The sequence below is a fragment of the Rhinolophus sinicus genome, chromosome 15 (genome assembly GCF_057876585.1).
Source record: "Rhinolophus sinicus isolate RSI-liver-muscle chromosome 15, RSI-T2T, whole genome shotgun sequence".
In the NCBI taxonomy this organism is placed as follows: domain Eukaryota; kingdom Metazoa; phylum Chordata; class Mammalia; order Chiroptera; family Rhinolophidae; genus Rhinolophus; species Rhinolophus sinicus.
The window spans coordinates 87,110,386-87,126,648 of NC_142515.1; the positions used below are offsets into that span (position 1 = coordinate 87,110,386).

At 56.6% G+C, this 16,263-nt stretch overlaps 2 protein-coding genes across 10 annotated transcripts; both read right to left on the reverse strand.

Annotated features, from left to right (window-relative positions):
- Positions 1-284: 284 nt before the first annotated feature.
- Positions 285-5,208, reverse strand: PTGER1 (prostaglandin E receptor 1). Its single transcript, XM_019746143.3, has 3 exons — positions 3,042-5,208; positions 1,201-2,171; positions 285-621 (listed from the first exon to the last, which is right to left on the reverse strand). The coding sequence occupies exons 2-3, from the start codon at positions 2,149-2,151 to the stop codon at positions 355-357; spliced, it is 1,218 nt and encodes a 405-aa protein (XP_019601702.3). The 5' UTR covers positions 2,152-2,171; positions 3,042-5,208; the 3' UTR covers positions 285-354.
- Positions 5,209-5,343: 135 nt separating this feature from the next.
- GIPC1 (GIPC PDZ domain containing family member 1) lies at positions 5,344-14,813 on the reverse strand. 9 transcript variants are annotated; one of them, XM_074338112.2, is made up of 9 exons: positions 14,630-14,813; positions 12,389-12,442; positions 10,855-10,937; positions 8,606-8,926; positions 7,746-7,931; positions 7,494-7,674; positions 6,633-6,745; positions 6,228-6,309; positions 5,344-6,112 (listed from the first exon to the last, which is right to left on the reverse strand). In XM_074338112.2, the coding sequence occupies exons 4-9, from the start codon at positions 8,891-8,893 to the stop codon at positions 5,961-5,963; spliced, it is 1,002 nt and encodes a 333-aa protein (XP_074194213.1). In that variant the 5' UTR covers positions 8,894-8,926; positions 10,855-10,937; positions 12,389-12,442; positions 14,630-14,813; the 3' UTR covers positions 5,344-5,960. The 9 variants fall into 9 exon arrangements, with proteins under 9 accessions (XP_074194213.1, XP_019601714.1, XP_088648573.1 ...); XM_019746155.3 differs by having other exon boundaries at positions 10,850-10,937; positions 14,630-14,809; XM_088792447.1 differs by having other exon boundaries at positions 10,850-10,937; positions 12,389-12,477; positions 14,630-14,648.
- Positions 14,814-16,263: the final 1,450 nt, after the last annotated feature.

Consider the following 16,263-nt stretch of genomic DNA (forward strand, 5'->3'; position numbering starts at 1 on the left):
GCCATATGAGCAAATGGCTGCGGGAGTCAGTCCTGGCAACAAGAGGGGCAAGAAGCGCCCAACCCTCTCACTCTGCTCCCAGCAGACCCGGGGTCCCAGGGGTGCTGTCCCGGGGATCCCGGCTAGCGCAAGCTCCTGCGGCTCCGGTTCCACCTCCGCGTTGGGCGTCCCTGCGCCCCCAAGTGGCAAGTTTTGGAACTGCACCATAGGAGCACATTGTGCCTCTCCCACCCTCGCGCGGTCAAATGGATGCTGCAGCACCAACGGGACGCACCACCCAGCACTTGTCCGCAAAATGACTTTATTCCCCAAGGCTTGGGTTGGTCTGGCTGGCTGTTGGGCTTCCGGGCGTACCTAGAAGTGGCTGAGGCCACTGTGCCGAGAGCTGCGCAGCGAGCTGGCCTCCCAGGCGCTCCTGGTTAGGCCCAGCCTAGTGGGGCTGCCCTTGGCACAGGCCCTCGGGGGCAGGAGGTGAAGCAGTTGGCGCAGCACGGCCTGGCGTAGCAGGATGTACACCCAGGGGTCCAGGATCTGGTTCCAGGAGGCTAGGCGCACGGCCAAAAACAGCGGCCGCTGCAGGGAGCTGGAGCTCCAGCCCCCGACGGCCAACACCACCAACACCTGCCGGAGAAGTGGGTGTGAGCGGTGGGGTGGGTGTAAGGGAAGGGTACCGGCGAAGGGTATGGCTGGGATGGACGGGAGCATGGCTGGAGGGTAAGGGGGCAGGAGCATCACAGAGAGATAAATGGGGTCTTCCTGAAAAGGAGCTGTGGAAAGACGGCCTTAGAGGGTGCGGCAGAAACAAAGGCCTTCATTGGGTAGGGGTTTGGGCCAGAAAGGAGAGAAGTTCCAGGTGTCCCGAAAGGCAGGGGGCTGAGGGGGAGAAGAAAAACGGTGTGGGAGAGGTGAAAGCGAGCCAGGGAATGAAGTGTCGGTGCCTAGAGAGGTGAGGCTGGGGAGGAGGCTTATGTGCTTTGGGGTAAACTACAAACGCCCCTGGGAGGAGTAAGATAAAGGGGCCGGGAGGAGAGGTGGGACGTCAGAGGGAGAGGGCAAAAGACGGGTGTGGGGGGGGAATCGAGGGGTCGGGACCCTGGCCACGGAAGGGAGAGAGGACCCAGGTATCCTAGGATGGAAAGGTTGAGAGGCCAAGGCAGGAGCTGGAAGAAGCATGTGTGTCGGGGCGGGTGTGCCCCTCACCAGCAGCGGGCTCCAGCATATGCACGACACCACCATGATGCCCACTAGCTGGCCCACCATCTCCACATCATGGGCGCGGGCTCTGCGCGTTGAGCCACAGCCTAGAGCACCTCTGAAGGCGGCAGAAGCCGAAGCGACTGACGAGACGGACGTGGCGGAGGCTGAGCGGAGTCCGCGCTTCCCCCAGCGCCGGCGGCTGTCGGGACCGGAGGTCGGAGGGCGCCGTTGAGAGCGGCGGCGCCACCGGGCGCGCAGCAGGGCCAGGCCGCTGAGAGTGTTGCACACCAGCGCTGCGAGAAGCGCGGCTAGGCCGAGGCCCGCGAAGAGGCCGGCGAGCAGGGCCTGGCGCCAGCCGCCCGCCGGGCCCAGGCCAATGAAGCACCACGTGCCAGGGTACTGCAGCTCATAGTGGCCCACGCGCGCCAGTGGCAGCAGCGCCACAGCCAAGGCCACGGCGGCTAGTGCGGCCAGAGCAAGGCGCGCGCGGGCTACCGAGACACGGGCAGCGTGCAGCAGGGGCCGCGTGACCCCTACGCAGCGCTCCACGGCCATGCCGCAGCCCAGCAGCAGCGGGCACAGGCCGAAGAAGACCATGCAGCCGCCCAGGAAGTGGCAGGCGCCTCCGGACGGCGAACGCCCCGCTGCATACAGGCGCAGCACCAGCGCCCCCGGGATCACGTGGCCGGCCAGGTCGGTGGCCAGCAGGCTGGCAACGAAGAGCAGAAAGGTGGCTGCCGAGCGGCGGCGCCGTAGGCGGCCCGAAGCCTGAGCCAGCAGCGCCAGTGCCAGCACGTTGGACAAGGCGCCCAGCGTCATGGAGAAGATGGGCAGCGCTGGTGACCCGCCTGAGAGGCCCGACTGCGGCCCAGCCGACACGTTGGGCGCCCCAGGCGCCGCACACGTGGTCACCTCGTCCACCAGGCTCAGGTTGAGGGGCCCACAAGGGCTCATGTCAGGTGCCAGGGGTGGGGCTGGGAAGAAGAAGAGGGGAAGATGAAGCTGGCCCGGGACCTAGCAACCACAGTCTGAGACCAGCCGGTGGTCCCATCTCAGATCAGCAGGGCCCATGTTAGCTCACAGCAATTCCAATGATTCTGGCTGCCCAGTTCCTGACTCCTCCTCCTCCTCTGCCTCTCACCATCCCAGCTCTTGCTCCTGAACTCACTGTCCTCACTGCTTACTTTTCTGCCCACTGTGGCTCCCGTGGCTCCAGCCCATGCCATCTGTTGTAATCTCTGGGCCTCATGGACCTACCTGCTGTTTACACCACAGCAAATTCCTGGTCGTGGGCCCCAGCTGATACTCACTGACCATTTCTGACCCCAGGCCCTCACCTGACGCCAATGCCCCATCTCTGACAGTCATGTCACCTGTTCTCAGTCCCATCCTTGATGCCCACAGAGCCCCACTTCTGCCACTGTGGGCCCATTCTTTCCCCATTATACTGTCTCTGTCCCAATGGTCCCATTTCTGTTCCCATGGCCATATCTTTATCCCCATGATTGCATTTCTGTCCTCACAACCACATCCCTGTCCACAACATTCCCATCACTGAGCTCCATTGCTGTCTCACCCAGGCCCTACCCCTGACCACCGCTGCTTCACCCTGCGTTTCCAGAACTCTGTCCACAGTTCCAGAACTCCTGCCAGCTTGATACCCTGGTGGTGAGGGCAGGGAGCAAAACTGCCCGCTGGGTCAGATAGGAAGGGAGGATGGACCGATGGTAAGAGCAACAGGGATAGATTGGGCTGAGAGTCAAGGAACACAGGAAAGAGGGAGCCATGGCCCCATCCTTCAGCCCCCACCAGCCCCACCCGATATGCTCGAGCCCTAGCCTTACCGGGTGGTCCATGGGACACTGGGTCCCCATCGCCTGCTTCTTGGCTCCTGCTGTCCGAGGCACCCGCGCCTGCTGTCCGCGGCACCCGTGCCTGCTGTGCCCAAGCTCTCCTGCTGGCTGCTCCCTCCCTCCCTTCCTCCAGGGGCGGCTCCTGGGCTCCCTGCCTCCTCCTGCTCCCTGCTCAGGCCTCCAGGGGCCGCTCCAATTAGCGCCAGCCCACAGGGGGCCTGGTGTGGCAGAGACCACCTCTCTATGTTCCTGGCAATAGGTGGGGGCCACTCTTGGTCCCAGCTACCCCTATGAGGAAGGGGAGCTCCCAGGGAGTTGTCCTGACCCCCTCGCCCTGGCGGGGCAGAGCACCCCCTTTCCCCCTGGCGCGGGCCTCTTGCCTGCCTCATTAATAAGGCGGATAAAATCTAAACACTGGAAAATGTGAGCGTCACCCAGGGAAGGCTGGGGTGGCTGCAGGGGGTGCTGTTGGCCCTCTGGGGCTGTGAAGTTAGGGGTCTAGCCCTTGTGGAGGCAGCAGCATCCCCTTACTCTGCTAGAGCCTTCATGGATGTTGGGTGGGCGGTGATGGGCAGTGCCTTGGGTGGTGGACCAGCTTGGGTCAGGACCAGGCAAGCCAGGAGATCCGCCCACTATTTACACAGGGGCTTAAAGCCCAGGCCAGGGCAACAGAAGTCATACCCTGGAGGGGGGAGCAGGAGGCCGCTGACCAGGGGACTCTCCTAGATCATGCTTTAGGATGTGGTGAGCAACACACATGCCAGGCCACAAAGACAGCCACACACAGCAGCAGCCTCCCCTCTTGCCCTGAGTAGGGACACACACACACACACACACACACACACACACAGTCTCACGATCGTATCCCCTAATACCCTGATACCAGCCACCATCATAACCTGTCCCCAGCCAGCCACATCTTGGGGTCAGCCACTGTCAAACCCCTGAACTCACTGAGACAGTCACACCCCTAGCACCAGATGCGCCCAGTTACTGAGTCTAACATGGGCCACTTCTCTCAACACCCTGAAATACAGCCCCCCGAGATCTTTACTGCTGAGACAGTCTCCCAGCCATATCCAAATCACCCGGAGACACTTCCCAACAATCCAACTTCCACAGGCAGACTCCACACACCCAAGACACAAGGAATGGCATCCCTGGACACCCCAAGATCTAGCTGATCACGCCCCTACCCTAGAAACAGGAACATCTAGACACACACACTCTCACAGTCATGCAGTCACACGGCCACCATTACAGGCACACTACCAGTTACACCCACAAACACCCTGGCACACAAAGATAGTTGTTGCACCCCATTCCCTCAACAGATAGTTACAGCCCTCAACATGGTCACAAACCATCAAAACTCTGATAACACAGTCCTACTCTCAGTATCAAGACACATACCACACCCTTCAAACCGGAGCCATCTCCTGGCACAGACACGAGTCACCACAGGTGCCCAGGGATGCAGAGTAACGCTAACATCGGCCACTCCCACCCTATCCCAAGAAGACAGCCACCCCCAACCCAGCAGTCCCCCACCTCCTCCACTCCCGAGGCCCACTGCTGGCCCAGTGGAAATGGGGAATGGGCTGGGCTCACACTTCTCCTCTCAGCTCACCCCCAAACATTCCTGCAGGGACCTCTGGCCTGGCTGGCTGCCTTCCTTTCAATCCTGGCTCTCCCCTCCAGGTCTGGCCAGGGTCCCACCCCTCCTTCCTTGATCCCCCTTTAATTCTCCAGGATGAAGTAGGTTGTCAAAACAAGCAGGCCGGGTTTATACCCAGTATACAGCATGGCCTGCCATAAGTGCCCACAGACCCCACATGTCCAATCAGCTGGGGGCCACATCACGACTGCTCTCTGTGTCAGGGATGGACTCCTCCCCATAGCACTTGCCCCAGCAGACCCAAGGATCTGTTTGCCCCCACCCCCATCTTTCTCCAAGCCAGGCATTCAAACCTCCTGGCCCTGGTGCTTCCCATGACCCTGGGCTGTAGCCAGCAGCTTCAGGCCCACTGTTCACATAGGGCCACATGGCTGGAGGCCTTGCTCAAAAGGGAGCAGGACTTGAACCCCAGTAGGCCCAGAGCTCCAGCCTTGCCTGGAAGCCTGGTGGCCTGCGGCCAGGAGCCTCATCAGTTGGAACGGGTGGGAGGGGGCAGGCGGCCCAGGCCAGCTCCTAATTCAATTTGGAGCCAGAGGAGGATGGATTTCAGCTGTTACATTCTTTCCCAGCCCAGGCCCACCCTGCCCTCCCACCCCTCAGTCACCACACAGGTCCAACAGCAGATAGAGTCTTTATGTTCCAGACAGCAAATTCAGATACAAAAGCCCACCGCCATCATCCCACCCGCCCAGTCTGTTGGAGGCTGGGCTGAAAGAAACACAGGCGTGGGGTGGGGAGGTTGGGGGTTCACAGCAGATTTGTGTTTCAATGCAGAGGTAGGGGGCTCCTCTGGAGGGGGATAGTGGGAGGGTATTATTGCATTTGCTGAAGGGGAAGCCCCCTTTTTAGATTCCCTGCAACAGGAAACCAGGGAGGCCAGGACCCCCAAATAGAACCTGAGGCCCCAGGGAGACAGAGGGACCAGTTTGGCAGCTGATGTGGAAAGTGTTAGGGGCGGGAGCTGGCTGTCCAATCTGGCTCATCCCTCCCCACGCCTGACCCGGCTGAGGTAGGTGGGGAATGGGGGTTGAGGTGGGGGGCAGCTGGGGCCCCAGCCAGGCTGGGAACCAGGGAGGGGGTGGTACCAATTGGGCTGGGGTAGGGGCTCAGCCCCACCTCCGAGCTGCATTGTCCTGGAGCTGCTGGGCCAGGCCAAAGCCAGATACTGGTGTCCCCACCCCAGGAGCTCCCACCAGGCCGGGCCCAGGTCATCACAAGGTCCACCAGAAGGCCTAGTAACGGCCGACCTTGGCATCCCCAATGGCACCCCAAACGTCAAAAACGAACTCATCGGGGAAGGCAAAGTCACCAAGCCGCTCGTCCAGGGCCTCGGCCAGCTCATCCGGGTTCCTCTTGTCCTTCCCAAGTTCCACCATGGTGGCCGCTGGAGGGTGAGGCAGGGAGCAGAATGGAGGCACAGATGCAGAGGTGCCCACAGGACCTAGAAGCCCCCTCCCCCAGACTCCCATCCCTACCCAGATGAAGTGCCACCTACTCACCCAACTCTGTGTCCCTGATGCCCATGTAACTTTCCAGCAGGTCATCTACTTTCTCAATCGCCTTCTCCTCAAAGGCCGAGGGCTAGAGACGGGGGAGAGAAGAGACAGTGGTATTATAATAACGTGACTGTAACTGTAATTGTATTCACTAAGTGCCAGGTCTCTTTTTGCCACTTTATGTATATTAACCCACAGTTCATCCTCACGACAACTCTGACAATGTCAGTATTATTATCCACCCCCCATTTTACAGACGAGGAAACAGGCCCATTTGCCCAAGGTCCCAGAGCTGGGGGGAGGCAGAGGTGGATTTGAATCCAGTGCCTGGAGCCCCTGAGCTATCAGCTGACGCTGCCACCTGTGAATGTGCAGGGAAGGGGGCTCAGGCCCAGCTGGAACACTCACCAGATCCTCCACTGTGGCAGGGCCCCGGGATCGGAGCCGGAGGGTCCCTCGGCCAGTGCCCAGCTGGGGGCCAGAGCCCGGGCGGCCACCCCCTGAACGCACACTGATCATGTCTGTGGGAGGCAGGGGAGGGGTGAGGGTGGGGAAAACCCAATTCCAGCATGCTCTGGGCAGGAACCCTGGCATCCTGGCTCTAGACCCCTCTCTACCTTCTCCAAGCTTCTGCAGGCTCCAGGGGCAGGTGGGGGCTAAGGTGACTCTAGGAGGTCAGGTCTTCTGACTCAGGCTTGGCAAAGATGGGGAAGGGGCACCCAGGGGCTGGGAATGAAAAAGGCTGGAGGGGAGACTGGAGCGGCCACATCTGCTCCCAGGGCCTGAGGGACAGGAAGGGGGTGGGGCCTCCGTCTCTAGCTGCTTTCCCCAAGGCCAAGGGGGTATAAGCTGCTGGGCCAAGGACCAGCCCTGTCTGCCTGGGGAAGTGTTTCAGAGTCCCCCACCCCCACCCCAACCCCAGGGGCCTCCAGCTCATTCCTGAGAGTTAGTGAAGCCAGACTGAAAAGTGGGGGGCCTGGCACAGGCAGCCAAGCCTGGCTTCTCGGGGGTGGGGGGCTGGCCAGGGCTGGGGGCGCTTGGCTGGGCTAATGGCTCCTGGAAGCTGGGTGTGGGGGCAACTTCCTCCTTGCCCCCTCCCTCCTCCCAGGCTGGGCGGAGAGCCAGCACCCCCTCCCCAAGGTAGGGCGGAGCTGCCCCTTTCTAATTTGGCGAGCTGTGTTTGGGCGCCACCTGCTGGTGGCCTCTGGAATTGCAGCCTGGACCCAAGTAAACAGGGTGATTATGGTGGTTAAGGTGGCAGACCCTCACCAAAAGCCTTGCGGGGCTCTGTTAGCTTCAGCGTGAAGGTACGGCCTCGGGGCAGCTCCTTGAGCAGCCGGGCCACCTCGTAATGCCGGCAACCCAGCAGGCTCTGCCCGTTGATGGCCTCGATCATGTCACCCACGCTGATAAGCTGGATATGGTCGATGACGCTGCCCTCCTTGATACGCTGCGGGGAGAGGAGCTGTCAGCCCCGTGGCTCCGCCCCTGGGTCCTATAGCCCGCCCTAACCTCAAGCACCTTGATGAAGGCGTAGCCTGCCCCGTTGTCCGTGATGGTGAGCCCCAGAGCCTCCTCGGACTTGAACACCTCCACCTCCTTGCGCTGCCCTTTGACGTGGGCGAAGATGAAGTCCTCCAGCCCAATCTGGCCCCCCAGGAGCTTGTCCATGTCCACTTTATGGGTGTTGAGGGTGCAGAACATCACCTGCAGAGGTGGGAGACACTCAACCCTCACCTTCCCTCCCTTGCCCTTTGCAGCCCCAACCTGAGGGGGAAGAGAGAAGGGAAAGGCCTGAAGGTCCCCACTCCCGTGCTTGACCTCCTCCACACCAAGGTAGGGCCTCCACTGTCAGCTCTGCTAGGACTGGCATTTGTCCTAGCAAATACTCCCTGCTGGTTGCAGGGCACAGAGCCTGGCCCACTGTGGTGCTCTGTAAATGCTTGTGGAATGAATAAAGGGGCACCGACACCCACCAGGCATACTGAGACCCCTGTAGCTACTTCTTGCTCAATCCTACGGTTGCCCTCTTGGCCTCCCTTCATTTCCCAAAGTCCTTGGGGTTTGCTTCCCTATGCATCATGGAGAAGTGAATCTTGCACCTAACCTCCAGCCCCCAAAATCCACTGGGGCGCAAACAATACATGGTGGGAATGTAGCATCCAGTCCTGACCATCAGTTCCCATAATCCACTGGGGAGCAGACTTCCCAATGCCTGATGGAAACTCAGCACCCAGTCGCCTCCAGTTCCCCATAATTCACTGGGGCACAGACCTCAGCATCTGCAGCTTCAGCACCTGAGCCCCCAGCTCAGGACCAGGAGGCACGCCCAGCCAGGTCTCTAGGCCACCATCAGGGCCCCAGTGCTCCCTGGTGGGTACCTCAGCAACTGGCAGCCGGAATGCCTCAGCAATCTTGCTGTATAGCTCCTTGACGTTGGTAAAGCCCTCGATGCGACCAGTGGGACTGCCATGGGCCAGCTGGGTGTGGAACACGAGACGGGGCCGCAGGGCTGGGGGAGGAGGGGGCAAGCCCACTTGGGGCCCTCCTGCTCCACCTCCACCCAGGGGCCCTGGCTCCCCCACGCCCAGCCCACCGCGGCCTGGCTCAGCTTCCTCATTTTCCACCAGAGGCGGCGCTTTTTTCCGCCGCCCCAGTCCCAGCGGCATGAGCAGCGGAAAGAGGGGGTGCGCCCAGGAGATCTGCAGGGCAGAAAAGTGGGCTCAGGGCCTGGGCATTGGCCCCAGGCTCCCTTTCCCCCACCATTAGCACCCTACAGGCCCCATGACATATTCAGAGAACAGACTAGCCTCGGTTCAAATCCCAGTTCCCACACTTTTACACTCACTCGTACAGAAGTAATAGCAGCTCATATCTATTACAACCCTGTGCTAACTGCTCCATGGCCTAACTTAATCCTCATACCACATCGTGATGGAGGGATCATATTATGCTACAATTACGCCCATTTAACAGACGAGAAAATGGAGATCAGAGTGGTTAAGTTTCTTTTTCTATAGGTTGCAGTCATTAGTGCTGTGAGCAAAATATTTCTGACTCTCCCTTCAAAGTACATAGGCAGATGGCATTTATTGACCTCATCACTGGGCAGACACGTCACTAGTTCTGGACAATGAGTTGCAAGAGGAAGTAACACATGACATTTCTGGACTGCAGCATTTAATTACTAGAGCAAGACCCTCCAGAGGTCTATTGCTCCCTGGCAGGGTGACCAGCCACATTTGATGTGGTGGTAGCTCCATCAGGACAGGCCCTGAGTGACTACAACGAACGGAACTTCTCACCTCGCTGCAATGGACATGGAGCAGAAAAGAAAATTAAACCTTTGTTGAGTTCAGCCACTAAAATTTTAGGGGTTGTTCCTGCAGCAAAACCTATCCAGACTGATACCTTTTTTTCTTTCCTCTCCCCCACACTCTTGCTCTCTTTTTCACTCTCTCCCTCCCATCAAACAAATATCTCTGGGGTGTTTAAATAGTCCATACATTGTTTTAGGTCCTGCTTTCAATAAGACAAGCAAGGTCCCTGACTCGTGCCACGTGTGCAGTTACACAGGTTTTTCCCTGTGCAAAAGCATCAGACCCTCGTATGGTGATGCATGAGCTGGGAGGAAGGGCTGCTTTTTCCTAATTCACTCCTAGGTGCTCTATTGGCTAGCTGGGGTTCTGTCGGTGCTGTCCAGAAGCACACCATCCAGAGGAAAAGGTGTAAGTATCTAATATAACTTCTAATAGTCCCATGAAGACAATAAAACAAGAAAAGTTTTATTGAGGGCCTCGCTGAGCAGGTGCAGCTGAATCTGAGACCTGAATGACAGGAAAAAGCATCCACATGAGGATGTGAGGCAAGAGTGTTCCGGGCAGAGGGAACAGCCAGTACAAAAGTCCCTGAGATGCTTGGCATGTTTGAAGAACAGCAAGGAGGCCCGTGTGGTTGGAACAGAGTGAATAACGGGGTCAGCAGGAGGAGGTGAGAGCAGGGAGGTGACAAGCAAATGGAGCATGGCTTTGTGGGCTGCAGGGAGCACTTGAGCTTTTGTTTTGACTAAGGTGGCAGCCACGGAAGGCTCTGAGTAGACTTGCAGACTCAGGCTCACAGATCAGCTGGAGACCAGTGTGGCTGGAGTGGAATGAGCGATGGGAGAACATGAAGTGGGAAGGTAAAAGAGGTGACACTGGTCAACTGTGCAGGGCCTTATAGATGGGGAAAGAATTCGGATTTCATTTTTCAGTAACACATGCAAAGTCACAGAGACTGGCTGCACACTCAGGTCTGACTCCCAAGCCCAAGTTCATAACCAAAAAGCTCAATCCCCTAAGCAACTCCATTTTCCTGGACTTCAGATGCTTGATCTGCAAATGGGGACATTCTATCCACCTGGCCAGGTTGTGATGAGGATCAAATTATGCCAAATTACATTTTTCTGTGTCAAGGGGACTTCCTGCTCCCTCCCTTCGGATTGCCTCTTCCAGGGGTTATTCTGGATTCAGTAGTTCAGTGGGCTGCACCCATCGTCATGCATCTGTTCATTTGTTCATTCATTCATTCCTCTATTCTCCAACACCTCCTCTGGTATCACCTGGTCCAGCCCCAGCATCACTCACCTAGACTAATGCAGTTGCCTCCTCCCAGTCTTCTGGCTTCCGCCCTCGCCCCCCACGTTCTCTTGTCAACACAGCAGCCAGTGTGATCCTGTAAAACAGAAGCCATGTCACATCTATCCTCTGTTCCAACCCCTCCCAGGGCTCGTAACTCACTCGCAGTAAAAGCCAAGGTGCTCCCCTCGGCTCACAGGCCCCTACAGATTTGCCCCCGTCATCTCCCTGTCCTCATCTCCTGCCACTCTCCCTTTCATTCACTCCCTCCAGTCACACAGGCCTGGCCCCATCCCTGTTTCTCCAATATACTAGGCACAGTCCAGCCTCAGGGTCTTTGCACTGGCTGTGCTCCCTGGTATCTACACAACTCACTCTTTCACCTCTTTCAGGTGGAAAATATATTTCATTCATTTATCCTGTTCATTGTTTTCTGAAAGTTCAGGGAATTTTGTCTGTCTTATTTGTACCTATATTCTCAGTGCAGAGAATGGTGCTCAATAAATACTTGTTGAATGATGAATGGATGAAGGAAGGAGCCTAATATTGACTGTCCCACCAGTCCCTGTAGTCTCTGCCCTCAAGAGGGTCTCGTCTCCCCAGCAAAAGCACAAGCCCCACCTCTGTGGTCCCTTATCCCTGCTGGGCACAGGGCTGGTACTTCATCCAGCCACGGAGACAGGGACTGTATCTCTCTCACCTTTCACTGTGGTTTTATTTTTCATTCCTGAGAATCAATGATGCTGAAAACCTTTTAACACATTTACTAACCATTTCGATTTGCCCTTTTGTGACTTGCCTGTTTAAGTCTTCGCTCATTTAAAAAAATTGCACGTCCTATCTTTTTTCTTATTGATTTGTGGGAACTCTTTATATATTCTGGACACTAATACTATATATTCTAAGTACTACTCTTTTATTGGTTACGGCTATCGATAGTACCCATCACTGGATCTAGCACACAGTAGGCACTCACTGACTATTAGACAAAAAATAAATTCTGAATGAATGAGTACTGCCTCCTCCGGTTATCTCATTACGCTCAATGATACTAAAAAAAAAAAAAAAAAAAAATCCTCATCATCACCTCCCTTGGGTCCCCTCCCTCATCATACACTGGGAGGCAGGATGCTGAGAACATGAGTCTGGAATCTGGCTTCACTACTTAATAGCTGTGTGGCCTTGAGCAAGTGTCTTAAGCTCTTCGAGTTCTAAGGAAATCATACATATGCATGGAACAGTTCCTGGCACACGATATGAGGATTCCATAAATGTTGGCGATTATTACTATTTCCATCTATAAACATAGAAGATACTAACTTCCTCTTTTTACCCAGGGCCCCCACATCCTGATCACCAATTCCCAACCTCCTTATTCCCTCTGTCCACACTTGCTGCCCTGGTTCAGGCTGGCTGCCTCATCCTCACCTGGGGGGGGGGGGGGGGGCAGGAATAACGATGGTGAGGAAAGTGGGTAATTAATGAATTTGCCTTCCAGGCCAGAAAAGGCAGAATGGCTTGGGTTCAAAACCCACCCCTGCCACTTACCAGGGAGTGGCTGTAGGCAAGTCACTTCATTTGACGGAGCCTCAGTTTCCTCATCTGAAGAATAGGTAGAATTCCTGTCTGTCAGAGTGCTTATGGGGATTCAAAGAGATTATGCATGCAACCTGCTTAGCATTTTATGACATTCCATTCAAGGAAACTGTTTGTATTATTAGTCATTATATTGCCTCCTTCCCTGCCCTGCCCAGGAACATCTCAGTCCTCTTTGCCTGCCAGGGCCTACTCCAGGTTACTTCCTCTAGGCAGCCTCCCTGGCTTGCCTTAGCCTGTTGGAACTGTCCCTGTGGTCCAGACGGCTCAGGCCCATGAACTTAATTACACGTTGCCCTGGCAGAACTCTTGTCTTCCAGTCTCAGGCTGTTATTAACTTCGTGTCCTATTTTAAAACGTACACCAGATCGCATCATTCCCCTGCCTCAAATCTTACAACAGTTTCCCACCTGACTGGGTAAAAGCTCCAAACTCCTTAATGTGAGCCCAGACTCCTGCAGAATTGCTGCTTCAGCTGCATCTCCTGCCCCAGCTACCCTATTCCAAGCTTGGTCCAGCCTCAGAGCCTTTGCCCTGGCTGTGCCCTCTGCCTGATCTTTGCAGGGCTGGCTGCTTCTTGTCATTTAGGCTTCGGCTCCAAAGTCACTTCCTCTGAGAATCCCCCTTGACCAGAGTTTCTAACATGTCACCCCCTCATATATTATTCATAGCACTTACCACCATCTGTAGGTATCTTTTTAATTTACTTGTTAGCTTGTTGCTTGTTTCCCCCACTAGAATGGCAGCTCCCCCCTCAAAATCCTTATTTTTGACTTGTTCACTATTAAATCCTGTGCCAGTGCCTGGCACAAAGTAGGTGCTCAAGATATATTTGTAGAATGAATGAACATATCTTATATCCTCATTCTGACTGTTCTCTGAATCCCCCAATCCTCAGAACATGCCTGCCGTGGAGTTGTTAACTGCTACCCTCTCCCCACATTCCCAGGCTCTCCTCACCTGTGGGGACCGGAGAAAAGGAGTTTCAGCCTGGGCACCAAGCAGGTTAGTTGGAATTCCAGCCTCCCTACCCTCTCTTCCTTGGGAAGGGCCTGAAACTTAGCAACTCCACAGCCACACAGAATGGCAGTGGCGGGGAAGCAGGAAGAGGGGCAGAGGGTTCCTGGGAGCTCACACAATCTCTCAGGGAGGGGGGACACCACACCCAGGCTCCCCTTTCCAACAGGGGAATGCTTTGGAGAGGAGGGCAGGCGGCCTCTGATTCAGTCTTGAAAAACCGGCTCCTGGGTGTTTCCGGAAAGAACGCCTACTCCCCAGCCTGGGCCCAGGCTTCCTAGGGGGGCCTGGCAGGCACAGGACCCAAGCATCCTGGCTCCCTGCCTATGTCCCTTGAATACATCACTCTCTTCTCAGGACCCAAGTACACCAGCCTTGCCTTCCAGCTCAAGGGAGAAGGAATACGGGCTCAGTTTATTGCTTGAGCGGCTGGTGTCTGGTGACCTCTGGTGGGGGAAAGAGCATGGGGGGAGAAGCAAAGACCAGCAGGTGTGGCCCACATGGTATGTATGGTGTGTGTGTGTGTGTGTGTGTGTGTGTGTGTGTGGAGGGGTGGGGGAGGGAGGGGGTAGCAGGCAGTGCAGTACGCACAGAAGCTGTTCAGGAACATCTGAGCCATGGAGCCGCTGGACATGTAGTCTAGTGGTTGAGACTCCAGTTCTTCACTCTGAGGAATGGGACTGAGTCCCAAATCTGCCGCTTATTAGCTGTGTGACCTTGGGCAAGTCACTCTACCTCTCTGGGTCTGCTGCTTCACTCTTAAAAGAAGTAACAGCTCCTTCTATGAGGTGTTTAAATTCAACGATCCTCATAGTAATTACCTGACACAAAAGTGTTCAATCAATGTTAGTGCGGATGATTTTTTTCATTGTTATTATCGGGACCTCGGACCTTCCCAAGCGTCCCTAAGCCCTGGAAGACTGAGATGAGGCCAGCTCCGGGGAGGTGCCCCAGATAGGGCTCAGAAATACAGACCCCGCGCCTGTGCCCGCCAGAGTGGGGGCTGTCCAAAAGGGTGCAGGAGTCAGGGGTGCGGCTGGAGACCCCATCCTGGCAGTGGAGGCGTTGGCCCACTACCCCAAGCAGGAAGGGAGGCGCCCAGCTGGGAGGCGGCCTCCGGCATACCCTCGCCCAGCCTAGACCTCCAGCTGCGTCTCGCCCGCGCGTGAAACTCACCTGCGCCGCCGCCGCCGCCCTGCGCGCGCCCAGCTCGGCCCTCCGCAAACTCTGGTCCGGGCCTCTCCCGCAGCCGGGGCCGGGGGGCGGGGCCGGCGCCCGCTCCCAGCCAATCAGGAACGGCCTCCCGTAGCTCGCGGCCAATCCTTGCCTCTCCTCCCCGTTCCGGGTGGAACAGACGGAAACATTCCAGAGGGATCCCTCCGCCTCTCCCGACTCTTCCCGACACCCCGCGGCGCTACGCAGTGGACCTTCCCGCTCCGCCTAAGCCGCGGCGGGCTGTACCATCGCAGCGCTGCGGATAGGGGGGAAGCTGCGGCTGGGCCTCGGCCAATCGCGGGGAAGACAGGAGACCAGTGACCAATGGGAAGCTGGAGACTCTGGACCACGTGCTATTGGTTGAGAGTCGGTACCCGGGATACTGGGTGGTAGGGGACGAGGGGCTGACCGTGGGAGTCAGGTGACGAGGCTGAGTTTTGGGGAGAGGATGCAAACTCCCAACGTCAGGAAAAGCCGACCCTTTAGGGGACTTGAGAAGGGGCCTGTCCCTGCCCAAGCCTGGCAATTCTCAGAGCGGATAAAAAGATGCATTCATTCCAGGCTGGCGGGAGGGGGACTGAGATGAATAGGGAGGGTCCCGAGTGTCCCTGCTTCCTGGGGTGTACAATGGACAAGGGCATTCATTCATTCATTAATTCATTCACTCATCAAATATTTAATGTGCCCCTGCTCGGTGCCAGTCTCTGACTTATCTCTACAGACACACTGACTAGTAAACTGAATGTGTTCCTGGTAGAGGGAACAGTGCCTGCAAAGGTCTGGAGGCCAGACGGAGATGTACAGCACATTTTAGGATAATGCAATATCGTAGGAGTTAGCCAAGTAATGTGAAAGGGAGCAGTGAAACGGAAGACGAGGGCGAGAGGCCCTGTTCCCTTGTTCCCTTGTTCGTTAGCCCAGCAAATATTTTTTGAGCGCATACCCAGTGCTAGATTATAGTGGGTACCCACGCAACCCAAGCCTCTGCCCTCAGCGAGCTGAACTTTCAAGAGTCTGTCTCCTCCATCTAATTGCAGCCCGCCCCTCCCCTTTTTCTCCCCCTCAACCCCGCACAGAGCACATATGTGTGGATGAAAGGACCAGGTAATCTCACCATCTCTAGGTTTGGCTTGTAACCATGATTTCTCAGGCAGGAGCAGGTTCAAGAAACAAGACACAGGCCAAGACTCTCAGTTCCCAGGATAGGTGATATTTCCTTGTGCTAGTTCAAAGCTGACCACTCAGGCAGCTGGGGCTAGACCAGGAGTTCACTTGTGTTCTGGGAACTGTAGATCTTGGAGGCCTCTAACTGCTGCGACCCTGCTCAAGCCTCATTGAATGACTGCGTCTTTGCAGTCCCCAGGGTGAGCTGCTGTGAATCCCAGCCTCACCAGGTCCAGAAGAGGAGCAAAGTGAAAGGGGAGTACCGGCGCTGGGCTTAGCTAATGAGAGCTGCATGGCTGGCCCCACCCAGCTGGCAAACACAGAGATCACCATGGCAACAGGTTCAGCTATTGTCCTTGTCTTCCTGTTCTGCTGACCTCTGCCACCCTCACTGAGTGATCAGTTGCCTCAGCTGGGCCATTGCCCTCTGT

What these genes read in the sequence shown, in the direction of transcription:
- PTGER1 (XM_019746143.3), bottom strand. Translation starts at nt 2,151, where the DNA reads ATGAGCCCTTGTGGGCCCCTCAACCTGAGCCTGGTGGACGAGGTGACC. An exon ending in TATGCTGGAGCCCGCTGCTG is followed by an intron (nt 622 to 1,200) that starts GTGAGGGGCACA and finishes CTTCTCCGGCAG; the next exon opens with GTGTTGGTGGTGTTGGCCGT.
- GIPC1 (XM_074338112.2), bottom strand. Translation starts at nt 8,893, where the DNA reads ATGCCGCTGGGACTGGGGCGGCGGAAAAAAGCGCCGCCTCTGGTGGAA. An exon ending in TCCGGCTGCCAGTTGCTGAG is followed by an intron (nt 7,932 to 8,605) that starts GTACCCACCAGG and finishes CCACCTCTGCAG; the next exon opens with GTGATGTTCTGCACCCTCAA. An exon ending in AGAGCCCCGCAAGGCTTTTG is followed by an intron (nt 6,746 to 7,493) that starts GTGAGGGTCTGC and finishes TGCCTCCCACAG; the next exon opens with ACATGATCAGTGTGCGTTCA.